The 16,394-nt window shown below is 46.4% G+C and overlaps 1 protein-coding gene across 3 annotated transcripts in view; it reads right to left on the minus strand.

The window, feature by feature from the left end:
* MARCHF4 (membrane associated ring-CH-type finger 4) overlaps positions 1-11,839 on the minus strand; it is a 97,370-nt gene extending 85,531 nt beyond the window's left edge. For 2 of the 3 annotated variants that reach the window (XM_038142560.1, XM_038142558.1), the window contains exon 1: positions 9,577-11,839. In XM_038142560.1, the coding sequence (XP_037998488.1) occupies positions 9,577-10,035 (459 nt within the window). In that variant the 5' untranslated portion in view covers positions 10,036-11,839. The remainder of the gene's footprint in view (positions 1-9,576) is intronic. The other variant, XM_038142559.1, reaches the window with a different exon arrangement.
* Positions 11,840-16,394: the final 4,555 nt, after the last annotated feature.

Consider the following 16,394-nt stretch of genomic DNA (forward strand, 5'->3'; position numbering starts at 1 on the left):
CTTCTGCCTCTTGTGGAAACCCTTTCTTTAATTACTTAACTGCTATTTCTCTCTGATACAGTATTTTATTATTACCTACTTTTCTTGAATGCCCATCTGATCTGTCTTAATGTTCTTTTAATATCACTTGGAATGGGATAATAATATTCTCGTACTTCTCCAGCACCTTAAGCCCTGACAGGTCCTAGTGTGCTTAACAAGGAGAAAAAGAAAAGGGAAGTGCTTAATTCATCAGACAGTGCAAGGTCATGCAAGACATCAGACAGAGAAGAAGACTGATAAAACTAAAAGCACTGGGGTGTTTGCAGGGGCAGGTTTAGCCCCTGGTCCTGTACTTGCAGGAAGTGCAAACCATCCATTGAGCTTTAGTTCAGCACCTGCAGGAAATTGCCAGGGTAGGTGCTGATGTGATGTGGGTGAAGTGCCAGCAGGATTCCTGCAATGCTGATGCTGTGTGTTATGTCTTCAACAGATCCTTCCACGTGGTTTTTTTTTTTTTAGCTCTACCAAACACTGAGAACTGGAGTAAAAAAATACACAGGCTCTATCTGGGTAAGGACAGGGAACACTGAAGGGTGTGGAGATGCACATGGAAGTTCTTGGAAAACCATTTCTTTCATCAGTATGCCAGTCAAAGAAGTGAGCCTCTTGGTTTTGACTACACTGAAGCAGGACAATGCCTGTGCTGGGAAATTGGAGAGGGAGGGATCACAGTAATGAAAGCAAGAAATGAGGATCTGAACAAATATCTGTGCAACCCTAGAGAAAGCAAATGAACAGAACATGGGTACACAGCTGGGATATGAGAGAACATGAGCTCAAGCTGGGCGTAGGGTTAATGCCCCAAGTGACAGTGCTAGCACAAGAAGGTGCAAGGAGGAAATGTGAGCCACCCCATCCATAAATTGATTGAAGAAGCAGGAAGGGTGGTGTGGGCAACATTTCAAGCACGGCTGGCTAGAAGCCTGAATCTGTCAGGAAAATCATATTCAACCTTGCTGAGAGTGGCTTGAACTGGGGCAGAGAGCAGACACCTGAACTGAAGGAATGAGGATCCATTCGCCCTTCCTCCACATGGCTGGAGTGGGCAGGACCCACCCCAGCCATAAGTCTTACCTATGGCAGTCACAGGATCCGTAAAGAAAAGTACAACTGCTCCTCCAGCCCTTTACTTCCAGCTCCCCTCAGGAGACAAGGCAGAAGAGCTCAAGTCATTAAGGATCTGAAGATTTAACAGAGTTAATGCTTACTGCATCTGCAGGCCCTCCTGTAAGGGGCTGCTACTGGGGGAAAATGGATGCAATTCAGTAAGGCCAAATGCAGCTCCTCCACCATTGCAGTAATGCCAACTGCACAGAGCCAGGGTGGAGGACTGGCCAAGCAGCAGCTCTGAAGGACATGAGGATCATGAGCTGAGTAACAATCAATAATAATCTGCTGTTCCCTAAATAAATGAATAAATAAAGAGGGCAAACATTAGCCTGGAATGGATGATTTCTGCTACCTGTTAAGCAGGATTCAGAACCTTTCTGCCTGCTTGGCACTGACAAGGATTCAGCTTGTTTCCAAGTGCTTTTATAGCAAAATATAATTTTTCTCAGTGCTTTTATAGCAAAATATGAACCATTTGGTAAGGGTAACACCAAGGATGATTAGTAGCCTAGAAAATATGTCATAAAAGGAAAGGCACAATTGGGATTGTTTGGCCTAGAGAACAAGGAGTGTTATGGCTTCAGCTGTCACTTAAACTTGCAAAATTCTGAAAGGATGAATTTTCACTGTATTTACATGCAAATACTGGAAAATACCTTCAGTTACTTCCTTATTGGGAAAAAAGGAAAGGGCAAGAAGAAATGAGCGTCAGCAGGAAAGGTGGGCTCTCCAACTATGCCCATGCTTAAGAACTGGTTAGATCAGCCTCTGTCAGGATTTTGGACAGGTAGAGAGCACTGCCCCACGCTTGGGGATGATCAGTGCACACATTAATAATCGAAAGCTAAACCTAAACAGTGCCAGAGGTTACAATGGCAGTCCCAGGGAATGACTTGATAGAGGCTGCAGCCACAGGACTGTCAGCAAACAGTGGGGCAAACACCTCCAAATGCTTAGTGCACTACAAACCTTAGAGGTGCCTCTAGCACTGACCTCTTGGCTAATGGCACATACTTTTTGCATGGGAAAGGTGACCTCATGGCCTTACCTTAAACACGAACACACTGTCAATCAAGCAGACCTTGGGAACCTTCTGCTAAGAGCAACATGGCAAAGAAACCACAAAGCCCGTAGCAGTGCTTGACCTCCAAACTGGCTGAATATCAAGTTTATTTTCTCTCTCATGTTCTGCAAAGTTGTTTTGCATATGTCTGTGACTCCATGGAAAAAAGTATGTCTGACAGTCCAGTACTCCAACCAAAATGGACATTCCCTGCAAAGTTCTTCTACAGAGGAGACAAAACTTTCTCAGGGATCCCCTCAAGATACAACTACCCCATCCTCCATGGGGTTTACACAGTTTTCCCCAAGCACAGCCTGGTTCCTATGATAAACACAAGGTACTAGATGTAGGAAATTATAATATGTAAACACTTTTCTTTTTGTATCAGTCTCCCATTCTGTACCATCCCTCACTCTCCACCCAGGGAAGCAAGTTGAGCTTGTGTGACTGTTGGGAGTGATGTCACCTGTGTTCCAAGTTGCACAGAGAGGAGGCTTGGATTTGATGGTACATAGGCCATAGGAGAATCTGTGCAGATACAGACAGACAGGATGGGTGAGACCAAGCTCTGATGTGTCAATTGGCTTTGGCCAAGAAGAAAAGAAGGAAGAGGAGGTGAGAGAAAATCACCCAAGAGTGTAAAGAATAAGAAATGACATGACAGAAGATGTGTGAGAATTTCAGTATAGGGGCCTTGTCACTGGAATCAGTCTGCCCACCATGGTTTTGCCTTATCTCATCACTTTTCACAGAGGGGTATGGGGACAGTCCATTTATTATCTACACAGGTTTCCAGGTCCTGCTGTTACTTTCTTCACCAGAAGAAAGTCATCACTCATCACTCTCCACTGCCAACAGTGTAATCTGTTCTACTGTAACCAGTGATAAATCAGAAAAGGATAAAAGGTAGGTTGTGAAAAGATGGGGGAAGATAAGAAAGTCTTCAGCATCAAGCAATTCATTTTAGGTAAGCAATTCTGATTAACAAAGGAAAAGGAGAAAGATAAGAAGTTAACAAGCTATTCTGTAGGTCTGGTTTCCCATGGAAACCATATCACGATGGGGTTATTCTTTTTTTGTCTAATGGGATACATGTTCCTATTACAGCTGCTGTTCCATCTGAAGCTCTCTCCTCCATGGACTCTACAGTGTCTAGCACAGATAATGCTATAATCTCTCCCTCAGCAGGACATTTCTAGCTTTCCTCTTCTTCACCCAGCTAGTTTTCATGAAGCATACAGGAATTTAATGCCTTTCAGATCTCCACTCTCAGCCAGATGTGGCTGTCATTAGCCAGTAGGTTTAGAGGAGGGCTGATGAAGCATAACCTGTAACAGCTAACACCATCACACAGCTTTATTCTTGTGGCAACCAGACAATAAAGGGATGGGAGGGTCACAGACATGGACCACTAACAATCACAGTACATCTTATTATCTTACTACAGGCCTAGGAGGAATGGAGACGTGCAGGAGGCACATGGGACACACAGTATCACAGATTTTTGGCACAACCATTTCTGACTTCTGGACTGGGTCAGCCTTGAATGCAAAAACACCGATGTGAGCAAAAGGCTGCCACAGAGGAGGCCCTTGCTGGGAATGAATTTTTGCTTAAAAGACAACCTAAATGCAATTCAGTTTTGTATGAACAGAGCCCTTCCAGAGGCAAGTGTTGCCTTTGTGGAAATAACAGTGACTCCACAGATGCAAACAATGGAGCCACATGCTTTTGCATTGCTTGTTCTGTCACTAACTGACATCAGCCACTGTTAATCATGGCCTGAAATGTATATTTAAGAAACAGTGACACATAGACAAGTTCCTTCATGAAGCCTTTTATACAGAGAAAAGTGAAAGAAAAGAAAAACTGCTGCTCAGGCTAGCTAGTGGCACTGAAATAAATGGGTCAGGCATCAGAGTTTCAGCAGGCACAAAAGGTGAAAACCTTGTCTTCCAGAGCAATTAAAAGTCAATGGGATTAGTGGCTTTCACTATTATTTATAGAAACCCTGCTGTGTGCACAACATTATTGAAATACAGGGGTCAGGTCCCTGCTACTGGATGCCTACACTTTTGCCGTTGAAGTTAATGGGAGCTTTGCCAATCAACTCTGTGGCAACAGCAACTAAATCTAAAATAGATGACATCCTGGGCTCCATTCAGTTGATGGCTCAAGTAAAGCTTTAGCCAAAGCCAAAAATGTTCTAACTGCACTGTACGGATTTCATCCTGGGACAAGTGAAAGTGGAGAGGTAGCTATGGAGGTGTTAAGATTCAAAAATGGGAAGGCAGAGAGATGGACTGAATGTCACAGGAAGCATCCTCTCTTTCTTTCTTTCTTTCTCCCATAAATTACAATATACAGATTGAAATCTAAATGGCTGCATTCCAGCATCTCTTATTCCTCAGTTTTAACAGGACTGGCTGTTTTCTAATGAATGATTCTCCTTCTAACAGCAAAGAAATGAATCCTGTGAGAACACACCTATGAAAAGGACATGGATGGAAGCCTGCACTGTCATGTGATTCAACATGTTTGAAAACAGTGCCCTGATGGTCTAGCCAGTTTAACAGACCGCGTGAAGCACCAACATCTACATTTGCAAGTTTTCTGGGCTTTGGATATGCTTGTGATACTGGTTGCACAGTTGTTTCTTCTTCCACTCATTCATTATCATACTTGAATTCTGACACAGACTGCCTCTTTGCCACTAGTACTTCATTTCACTCTAGTACTTAATTTTCCTCAATCTTGCAACATTGCAAATCAGAAATCAGGTATCCCAGGCACCTCCTCCACTCCTCTGTGCTGCTGAGAGACCAGTCTGTATAGCAGCAGTATCTCCTGACCACAGCTCATGCCTTCTCTGCAGATCCTGCCATGCAGGGAGCTGATGATGCTTTTTGCTCATGTCTGTACCAGGAAGAGGTTGAGATTCTCACCAGCTATTTCAAGTAACACAGGCTAATGACCAGCTGTTCAGTGGTACTGACCATTCCCTGAACCTACACAGGGCCCCAAGAATGAGTGTTAGTCCAGGATGAATAATTTGAGGTCACTTTAATTCTAGAGAAGTCCTGAACATGGCAGGTGCCTACACACTGAAGACATTACCTTACATGAGCATGAAATCCAGACATGCACCTGCAGGGGTGGATCTCAATGGTCAGGCACAGGAGGCTGGTCTGGTGAGCTGTGGGGCAAGACACTAGCCCCAGGGCCCTGCTCCTAGTCAGTTTTACCCTGATCTCTAGATTGGCTTCAGATGTGAAGAATGAATTTTACTTTCAGAAGTGTTATCATTAATTGTGATGACTCTAGGTATTCATAATAATCACATGGCTTTATAATACTTCAATAAACTTTAGCTCTTTTTTGTCCTGCAGCAGGGAGCTCCACAGCCCAGTTACAGCTCACATGGAAATGCATGTCTCAATATCCATTTTAAGTTGTCTTCTCTTCCAATTTTCTTGACGGTCTTCATGTTCTCATATTAAGGAGCTGGTGTCCCAAAAGTCTAACAGGAAATCTGGTGGGAAGAATAGTCTTCATCCAAGCATTTCTATTGAATACTGAGGTAAGTCCAAGCTACCAGCCTGCAGGTAAGAGTCTACAATCTGTTCTCTCTGATCCTCCATAGCCAACTAAATCTACCACTATTGACTTTTCAAATCTCCATCTTTCCAGCATCTTTCCCCCAAAAAGAGAAAGAGAAACACAGACTGAAACTGATGGGTAAGAAAAGATGTGCACACACTCTGACAATATAACAAGCAAACCTTGAAACACATAGCTTTCCAAATTATCTCCGTTTGATTTAAGAATGGTTTCCTATTCATTTTCAGCACAGCTGAAAGCACCACTTCTGAGACCCTAAACTCCACAGCACTGCTCACTCTGTGTGACGTGGGCTAACAGTTTATCCCCTGATGCGAAGGGACTTTTCACCCATGTCTTTTTCTGGTAATCCCCATGACTTGCTTTCATCTTGTAACCATATCAAATACTGTAAAACATTTGTCCTCAAGGAGCTCATCTTAGTTTCTTTCTCTTGCAGAACATTGTCAGAGCTCCAGGAAAGCAGACAAAATTTTACAAACACTAAGCATTGACCAAAATAGAAGAAAATACTCTAGTATTTTTCTTCCTCACTTTCTCCCCAGAGCTTTGCCGCTCAATCCAGGGTCTCAGAATTTGCTGACACAATGGTGCAGGACGTTCAGTCATTGAAACCTTTGAAAATGCCAAGCAAGTCCCTGAAAGGAAATGCCATTGCCAAGAGCTGAGTTCAGTCCCTCAGCTTCAACCATGTTTAGCTCTCATTTTCAATGAAAGCAGCTGCCTTTTTCAACTGTCAGACCTGAGCAGAGTTTGCTGTTCATGCCCTCAAAACACGAGCCCAGATGCTGTGATTCCCTGGTCATCAGATCCACTCTTCTCTTGCCCACATCCCGGGTTTCTCTTGACTAACGCGCAAGGATCAGAACAGTTTCACAATAATGAGTCTTCCTCCTTCCTACCATCCTCAGCACATTTTTAAATGAAAGAATCAGCTTACCCATAAGAGCCACAAACCAACATGAGGAGCTTAAAATACAAGCAATTCAGTAGCCTGAAGTATCATGCATGGTGGGCAATCATAAATTTAAACCAAAAATCCCTACCAATTTTATTTTGCATTAGATACTAAATAAAACCTACTTGCAAAGCCAGATCACTAAGAAACCTTTTTGGCTCTTGTTTTGGTTGGGATTTTTTAATATCAAAACAGGATTAAAACATCTTTTGGAGACTCACTGTCATTTTATCTGAGTAAATAAGCTTAGAGCGCCTAACAGTCAATTTATAATGAAGGCTTTTGTTCTTGTTACTGTGATGCAGCCCTGCAAATTTGCCCACAGCTGCAGCAAATTCAGATGGTTTTGACAGGTAAATAAAATACTGTTTAGATCTGTCATTGTTATTAATCTGCAGAGTAAAGAAATAGCAATTATATTTTGTTTCCAAGCAGATAAATTCTCATTATATCTTGGCAGGGGTGGTATAGAGTAATGTGCATCTATGACTTATACAGTTGTGAGGGTCCAAAATATGAAGAGTCTTTGGTCAGCTGTTGAGCTGTAAGAAAAAAAAAAGGGAAATAAAGGCTAAACCAGTATTAAACACCATAACAAAAAGGAACAAGGAATGTGGGATTTAGCCCTGTTGAAGTTTTATTGACATAAGCACCAAATAAACCAAACTGCAGGTCTTGACATCAGCTGCACCAATTCAGTGCTCAGTTATTCTGAACTGTACTTCCAGGAAGCTGTGTCAGGATCTGGCTGTGTTTTAAAACCCCACAGTTTGGGCCTCCATAATGACTTGAGCTTCCCAGCTGCTATAAGGGCAAAAGGTTTCAAATATTCCTCAAGCAATGCCAGTGAACAAAAAATTATTTGTGGAATAAGGTACTGCTCAAGGAGGAGTAGCAGAATACAGCTGCAAATACCTTACTGTATTGGTCAGAAACTGAGAATCAAAAAAGAGAAATCCTGGTGAAAGTCATTATGCCAGTCACATCTGCTCAGCTCCTCACTCAGGTAGGCTGGCAGATGGTCAGCAAATAGTCTCACTTTTACAATGCAACCTACACTGGTTTTCAGTGTGAAAATTAGCATCCAGTTATTCTCAAGCAGTAATGTTCTCCAAGGATGCAAGCTACCTTTTAATTCTGCTTAGGCTCTATTTGCTCAGACATGTAAGCTAATCTCGCAGGTGCCTACGTCTTGTGTACACAGGCAGAATGGCAAGCCAGGGAAGAGTACTAGAAATGTGGAATAATGCAAATTCCCAGGAGTGAATTGCATGGCTTCCAACTTTTAGAAGAGATGGGGACAAGACAAGCAAGAGAAGAAGGTGTACAGTACCTCCAAAAAAGAATTAATTCCTCCACTCTCATCTGAAAGCCTATGGTGAAAACTGTTTCACAGCTGCCTGCCAGCTGCATAAACCATTAGAGAAGGCTAGAGTCCATCGAGCACTGAGCTGTGACCTATGGGACTCTTGGTATGACACATCCAGCAGGGCTGTGGATAGTGGGATCGGTTGGTGGCAGACCCCACTTCTCCCAAGGAAGAATGGAAGCCCATTCCTCACTTTCCAGAACCCATCACCACCATCCTCAAACCAACAAAAGGGACGGCACAATCACTGCATCACAGATGTAGGCAACTTTGGGAAAGGCAGGACGTGTGCCAGAGCCTGGCCACTTTCCAATGAGAACTGGTTTTCTCCTTAGCAGAGCACACAGGTCCATGAAGGGGAAAGAACACCTGGGGCAAAACCCATTTTGCATGAGATTTCAATGTATCACCTTACATGCCAGAATCTGCGCCCAAAATGGAAATAGTCAAGTTGAACTTTGCAACCTTTTTCATACAAGGATCCCCTATTATGACAGGTAATGGAATTATCCTGAGTAGTAATGGTTATCTGCACATATGGGCTTGATCCTCCAAGCAGAGGTCTGCAGCCTTCCTTGCACCTGCAAGCTGTGTCATGTTAGGAACAAATGTTGCTGGGTACATCACTGTAAGGAAGTTGCCAGCCTGAAAATACATGAGATGCTTTTAATTGTCATTGAATATGGAGCACAATGCTCCAGGGTGGCATCTTATATTTTAGCATGGTTGCATCTGTTTCATTCTCCTGTGTGGTGCAGGGAAACTTCACTGGCCTAACCTCAGTCTGTACCATGGAGCATCTCAAGGCTGCATCTTCAGCAGGTACAATCACAGCCAGCCGTGTTTCTCCTGCAGACAGTGCAACTGGGAGCAGGGGAGCAGTGGAGCACCTGCACAGTTCCTATTAGCCATCCCCTGGGAAACACTGAAGTGGGGTTGTCTTGTGCCACGTGTTTTGTATAGACAAAGTTGTATTTTTAAAAGCAAAGAGCACATTAAACTCCTCTTTTGCATCACTTTTGAAATCATCACAACTGGGTACCCACAAAGCACTGAACAGCCTCCCTTGCTGAGATGTGCTCCGCTCCATGAAGGTGCCAGCATGTCCCTCCTGCCATGCCACGGCAGTACGGCTCTCAGGCTGGGCATGAGTGCCCGGGGCAAGGCTGCCGGGAAGCAGAAAAGGACGGAGCACGCCTCCACCCCACATCTCCCTGGGAAACACTACCGAGGTGCAAAATCTGGAGTCCGGGGCCTGGGTAGAAGGCAGAGCCCCTCTGGGTTTGGGGTCCTGTTCCGGGCAACAGGGACAGCCCCTCAAGCACCCGGCCCCGTGTCCCTCAGGCCGGAGCATCGCTGCCAGCGGGCCCGTAGCGGCCCCCACCCCAGCGCCCGCCGCCCGCGGCCGCTCACCTGCTCGGGCCCCTGGAAGCAGATCCTGCAGAGCGGGGTGCGGATGCCGCTGTCGACACTGCTGCCCAGCGAGTAGCGGTCCTCGGCCTTGCCCTTGCCGAAGTCATCCGAGGAGGTGCTGCTGGGCAGGGAGGCGGGCGGCTCCCCGGCGGGGCTGCCCCACTCCTCGGCGGCCGGGCTGCCCGCGCCGCCGCCGCCGCCCGCCGCCCGCCAGCCGGGCCCGCGCCCCCCGGGCGGTGCGGCCCCCGCCGCCGCCTCTGCGCCGCCGGGCATGGGGAGCGGCGGCGGCGGGGAGGGCGGCGGCGGCGCGGGGGGTCTCCGCAGCAGGAAGACCTTCAGGTCATTGAAGAGCATGCGGCAGCGGCACTTGAGGAGGCCTTGGTTTCGCAACATCTGTCTCGGACGGAGGAGCCCGCAGCAGCAGTAGCAGAAAATGCCCGCGCCGGGTGGTATTAACATGTGCCTTTCCTTGGCAGGCGGGCACGGGGGAAAGAAAAGGGCAGGAGCCGGGCGCCCCGCGGCCGGGGGGGCTCCGCGGCGGCCGCAGTGCCGGGGGGGCTGCGCTGGCCGCCGGGGAACGCACAAAAGCAGAGCCGGAGGGCGAGGGGGCCAAGTCCCCGGCAGCCCGCTGGAACCCGGCGGGGACGGCAATTGCAAAAGAAATCCACACCAGGAAAAAAACCGACTCTGTGCTGCCGAGGGATCCTTTCCCCCCTCCACAAGTTTGCTTAGAAATCAGCGGGAGGAGGAAATAAATCTCCCACGCCCGAGGGTCCAGGGGCGCAGGCGGCGGTCTCGGGAGAAAGCCCCCGATTAGCTCTCGCAACTCCTAAGCCTGTAAAAAAGAAGGGTCCACGTCTCCGGTGGGTGTGGGGAGGAGAGAGAATATGGTTCTCTCGACAGTATTTGGCATCTCAAGTAATTTTCCTTTTTCTTCTATTTATTTTTTCAATTAAAAAATAAAACCCGATCACACGAATCCCGGTGTGCGTCCAGACAAAATAGCAGCTGGTCTGGCTATCAAAATGCAAAATTGGTAGCTGTTGTTATTATCAAAATTGCCTCTTTGACAAAAAAGACCTTCACATTGTTTGTGGGAAAACACCCTACGTTTTCAACACTGTGCTCCCAGGTGGCTTCAGATTTTACCGTTGCCTTTAAAAGATTTCATTGTAAATATTAAAAGTCCAGAAAGAAATAATAAGCATTCAATGAGCTTAATCCCAGATGTACTGAGACAAATATATTTTTATATATATAATATATATATCATATATATTTTATATATATCTATATATTCTGACCTTCTCTATTCCAGCAGCTGTCTGGACCACACACCAAAAAAAAAAAAAAAAAAAAAAAAAAAAAAAACAGGGCGAAATTGATGAGGGAAGGCGGCTGTATTATTCCCTAAGCTGTTACCATCCTGGACCAAAAACCCACGTCGAAATCGGATCTATTCTTCGCATGTAATTGACCGGGGAAACGTGGATCTTACATGGTCACGTTTCCTTTCCTCCTTTCACAAAACAGGAACGTCATCAAACGCATTGGCAGCTTGTACAGACCATTGTGGATGTCGAGGCGGTCAGGGCTCTATCAGCAATTGCAGGGACCTCCTTTTGATGCATTGGACGAGGCTCCTTCTTTCTCTCCTCCACCGTCCCCACCTTCATTTTCCTCCCCTTCTGTCCTCCTCCTGCTCTGACTGTTGCTCTCTCTCACAGGCATTGACATTCAACCATCGCAAGTCTGTCGCACTCTCGCCGGCAGGGAAAAAAAATCGGAGCAGATAATTCTCTTCTTCCTCCTAAAAGGCTCGGATGGAGCACAATGCGCCAGACACATGGGGCAGCATGGCTTATTTTTCGTGCGGTTCCTACCGCTTTGGCAACATCGAGCTGGTGTGTGCGTGTGTGCCTTCCTCCCTCAGCAGCAGCCTCCTCTCCGCTCTCTCATCCGGCTTGCCGTGATGATGTTGCTGTTGCTATCTCCCTTGGATGCAATGGGGAAGGCAGATTGTTTGCAGTGCGAGCAGGGATTTGCAGGAAGGGAGGGGTGGGACGTGGCCGCGCTATTCTTCCTCCCCCAGCTTGAGGGGAAAAAAAAAAAAAAAAGAGAAAAAAGAAGAGATAGAAAGAAGAAGCAAAAAGGCGGGGTGAGAGGGGGAGAATCAAAGCGAGGAATGGAGCCCTTCCCAACCTTTGATGCCCCGAGCTGCCGGCTGCCTGCGAGAGCCCACGCCGGGGAGGAAGGGAGGAGGGGCGGGGAAGGGGCTGGGCGGGCGCTGCGGCTTCAGCACCACGGGGCGCGGACAGCTCCGCCGGGCGGGGCGGCGCGGGGCGGGGCGGGGCGGGGCGGCGCGGAGGCTCCGCCGGCGCTGCGCCCCCGGCCCGCCCCGCCGAGCTCCGCACCGGCCCCGCCGAGCCCCGCGCCCGTCCCGCCGAGCCCCGCGCCCGCCCCGCCGAGCCCCGCACCGGCCCCGCCGAGCTCCGCACCGGCTCCGCCGAGCCCCGCACCGGCTCCGCCGAGCCCCGCACCGGCCCCGCCGAGCCCGGCCCTGCGGGACGCGGCCCCGCCGCCGAGGGGCACCCGGAAGGCGGCGAAGCCTCTGCGCCCCGGCGTGTTCCAGGCGGGTTCCAGGCGGGTTCCACCTCCCACCGGCCGCTGCGGGGACCTGTGACACACGGGAACTTCCAGGGGCAGGAGGCAGAGGCCGCAGGTGCGGTGATGTCTCGGGCAGTGGTGCGGATTTTACAGGTTCCCAGCAGGAAGCCGAAACCCCATCAACAAACTTTTCCCTAGCAGATTAATTTGTTGCAGAGGTTTTCACGGTCTAATAGCTATGATATCATTATTACATTTTACTCCAGCAGCGTTTTTTGCTGATAGATTTGTTTTGTTTCAGTAGCATGTATTTCGCTAGAAATATGGGTTCCCTGTAGCCCAATGGAGGGTAAATATGACTGAACACTATTGCTTAATTAGAGTTTTGCTGCAAGTAATGAATGGATGTCAAGGCCAATAGTTTTTACTCTCTCAGCCTGTTTGAAAATTTTAAGTAGCAGCTGCTGTTGGCCATTAGCTCTTCTCTGCAATCATCAGCAGAAGTGGCTTTCCCCATCCCATCCTGCTCTGTGTGTCCATGCAGACCCATGCAACCTCTGAATGCTAGGGGAAACTTAGGTCTCCATTGGGACTTGGTATGTGCATTTCATCTGGAACAAAGGCGCTGAGTTTGATGTGGACCAAAAGTATTATTGATACAGTCTATGCAATATGGCTAATGTCAGTAGAATATCTCAGCTCAGGGACCAGTGAATATCTGCAAGATGAGACACACCTCTTGGTGCCTGGATCTGACATCATGCCAATGCCATTGAAACTTCATTTAATTTGGTTTCTTCCTTAAACTTCTCCTTGAGGAGACCACTGCCTGCACCAATGCCCAGTCTGGGTTCTCTAGCTGGTCTTGTGGTCTACAAGGTCTCCATTGGCAGTGACCCCGGCAATACTACTGATAAATAATCTCCTGTCTCTTAAAAGTTGTGCTTGACCCTAGACAATGATTTGAAATTGTTTCCCATAGAAAAAGACATGATGTGCATAAAACATCAAGTCATGATTAGTAAAGGAATCTATGTTGTTACCTAATTAAAAAGGAGCAGACTGATTATTTGCTACAGGAAAATGAAACCAGCACATGCAATTAATTTCCAGGAAATAAATTACACATTGGGATGCTTTAAAACATTCATCAATGCAGCCTGCCATTCCTCAGAAAAGCTGGGCAGATTTGCCAGTGTGGCTATCTACAACATATTAAAGCTTCTCAGAATTTCATACGTGTCTAATGGGGTCATTAGAGAAATAATAATGGAAAGAGCATTTTAGAGACTTCCTGTGTGTGAGACAGGCTGGCTAGAGGCTGAGTCTCTGTGTCCATGCTCCAGGATGACTTTCCACCACCACACCCATGCTTTTTATTGCTCCCATCTTCTTGTCTTGATGTCACCACATTTTCAGAATGGTTCCATCAATAACAGAATTGGAGAAAAATATATTGTTGTCATCCTTTGCTTGTGTAAAACATCTTTCATCCTTCCCTCCTGCCCATGCCTGGTTTTACAGAAAGGATATTCTTAGGCTAGAGGAGGTCTTTGTGTTATACTCTGGGTTTTAATGTATGGGCTGTGTGCCCAGAGAGTTGAATGGCTGATAAATGTGACAAAACAAATAAAACAAATAATAAATCGGAAGTGCTCCATATGCTTCCCAGAGGTGACTGGCTATTATTTCTGTTTTGGTAAATGGGACAGCTGCCAATGTTTTCACACTTGGCTGCTGCATTCAGGCCCTTTGGTATGGATCAAGGTGTCTCACTTAAAATGCTTGCACTGCAAAGAGCTGGCCCAAGACACTTTGGTGAGATCCCAGTGAGAGTCAGAAGCTGTAAGGAGGCCAGTTCAGCCTTCCTAATTTTGCTTCACAGGAAGCAATGTGCAGCAAATGATGGGCAGCACCTTCTTTTGCAGAAGGACCTGTTTCTGGGAGTTTTGATCCATTGTGTCTTGAGCCCACGAACAGGCAAGAGGTTAACATTGGGAGGATAACCATGGGAGGCATCAACTCTGGCAGACACTACCTCTGCCCTCCTTGGGTACAGAAAGAGGAAGAAAAAACACATGACTCAATCAGCTAAGAGTGGATAACTGGTTCCTCTTGGTTGCTTACATCCAAGCTACTGACTAGGACATTAGACTGGGGAGATGTCCAGGCATCTTGGCAGGCCTGTTTGTTATAGAAGGATTCAGGTGTCAGGCTGCAGGTTGGTCTCACAGCAGATACTCTAACACTGGTTATCTAAAGCACAGTGTGGGCCCATTTGCCCTTAGCTACTCCCTCAACAAGGACAAAAAAAGTATTGCTATTCATGTGCCTCCTCTTCACCTCTCTGTACAAGCCATGGCTCAGTGCAGAGGGGGTGGAGGAAGCAAGAAAAAAAGTGGCTAGAGCTGCATGAATACTTGGTCTGCCTGTGTGGCAGCTTGATATAAAATGATATAAGCAAATTTTTATTTTTATTTTTTTATGTTGTTAGTTCAGGGATTTTTTTAGAAAACGGCAGAGATAGGGAGAGGGCAAATGCAAGCAGCAAAGCATTATGTGGACTGCAGCTGAACAGCTTGAACTCAGCACACTGGTCATTGTGCACAAGCATGTGAGAGACAGACAATATAAATGCTGATGTGGACAGAGAGGATCAGGGAGCCAGAAAGCTGCCAGAGAAACATTCCTTTGTGTTTTCCATCTCTCAGGAAACAGTTACCTAAACCATTTTCATGCCCACCTACTCGGTCAATAGCTGCACTGCGCCTCCTGCTCCACTTACAGCTCCTTAATGGTGCAGAGTAGCTTTGATTGCTGTGGCATGGGCCCCATCCCTCTGGCAAACCATTACTTAAATCCAATACATTGAAGGTTCCTGCTGCTCTCTCAATGATGGGGAGCTGCTCATCAGCTGAGTACCCTCTGATTGCTTGTCACAGCCAGACTTCCTAGCTCTTTTTCCTGGACAGAGATATTAAATAAATCTCAAGTGATGTAATTACCATAACTCAGTTGAGTAAGCTTGTGGGCAGATGCAGCCAGGGGCCAGAGGGAGCTCTGTCACTTTTTTTTTTTTTTTTTTTTTTTTTTTTTTTTTTTTTTTTTTTTTGTTCTGGGCAGTTGCAAATGTGCTGATGCAAAGGATGTCACTGCTGGAAAGCTGGGCTGAGCAGGTGGGGGTTATGCATCTTCTAAACATTCAGAAATAATCTATATATTGATTGGAATAATCTTCTCAGAGGACAACACAAATAATTTCTGGAGTTTTGTGCCTTGGTGCATCTTCTATCTTGGACTGGAGCAAAAGCCATTGCACTCTGCACACAGGGAGTTCCTGTGCTATTGCTTTCTCCCCAGGCAAGGACTGAACTTCCACTTCCTCTCTTCCTGCAAAAATCATGGTCTGTCTCTGACTTGATACCGAGCAAATTTTCTATTTCCATGGCAGCTTGCACTCTACAAAGGGGAGAGAAAAGGATTGGTTCTTTTTTGAAAAATCAGGCATGTCCAGCAAGAAGACCCCAAGCAAAGCAAAGTACAACTGCACGTCTTGTTGCTTGGATTCAGGAAGAAATCCACATCTTTGTTTTAGAGCTTTCTCTACAAGCAGGCTTGAGGCCAGTCAATGTGCAGGAGAATGTGGGTGAGAAGATACTACTGCTGATGAGGACAGCCCCCACTTTTTCTTTCTTTAGGCTCTGGATTTAAAATTCAAACTTGCAGTGCCACAGCACTTCTCTTCAGGACTAGACAACTTCAAACATGGAGCTTTCCTGGTGACAAGTCCTACACTACCTCCTACAAAAGGAATTCCTTGTCCCCTTGGATGACTAGTCAGAACTCTGACTGGAACAGAGCAGCTGCAATAGACGGTGTGTTTCAGGATATCTTCAGAAGGCATTCAGTCAAATGCTGAGTGGATTTAACTATCCAGGAATGTAGTAATTGTCATGAAATCCCAAGCCTAAAAGGACCTGAAAATTAGACATTAAAAAAAGAGAAAGTATATAATCAAAAGTCCCTTGGATATTTCCACTACTCTCCTAAGTCAAGTCAAATTTGTTTCAAGTGTCTAATTGCATTCTCAGATGTGTTATTTTAGTGACACACAACAGTCCTAGAACTAGCTTACACTTGTCTGACAGATTTAGATAAAAACTAATGTTGTTAAACAAGCCCATTAGGGGCTGATCCTGAGAGATATCCCA

This window comes from Motacilla alba, chromosome 7 (genome assembly GCF_015832195.1).
Source record: "Motacilla alba alba isolate MOTALB_02 chromosome 7, Motacilla_alba_V1.0_pri, whole genome shotgun sequence".
Taxonomy (NCBI): Eukaryota; Metazoa; Chordata; class Aves; order Passeriformes; family Motacillidae; genus Motacilla; species Motacilla alba.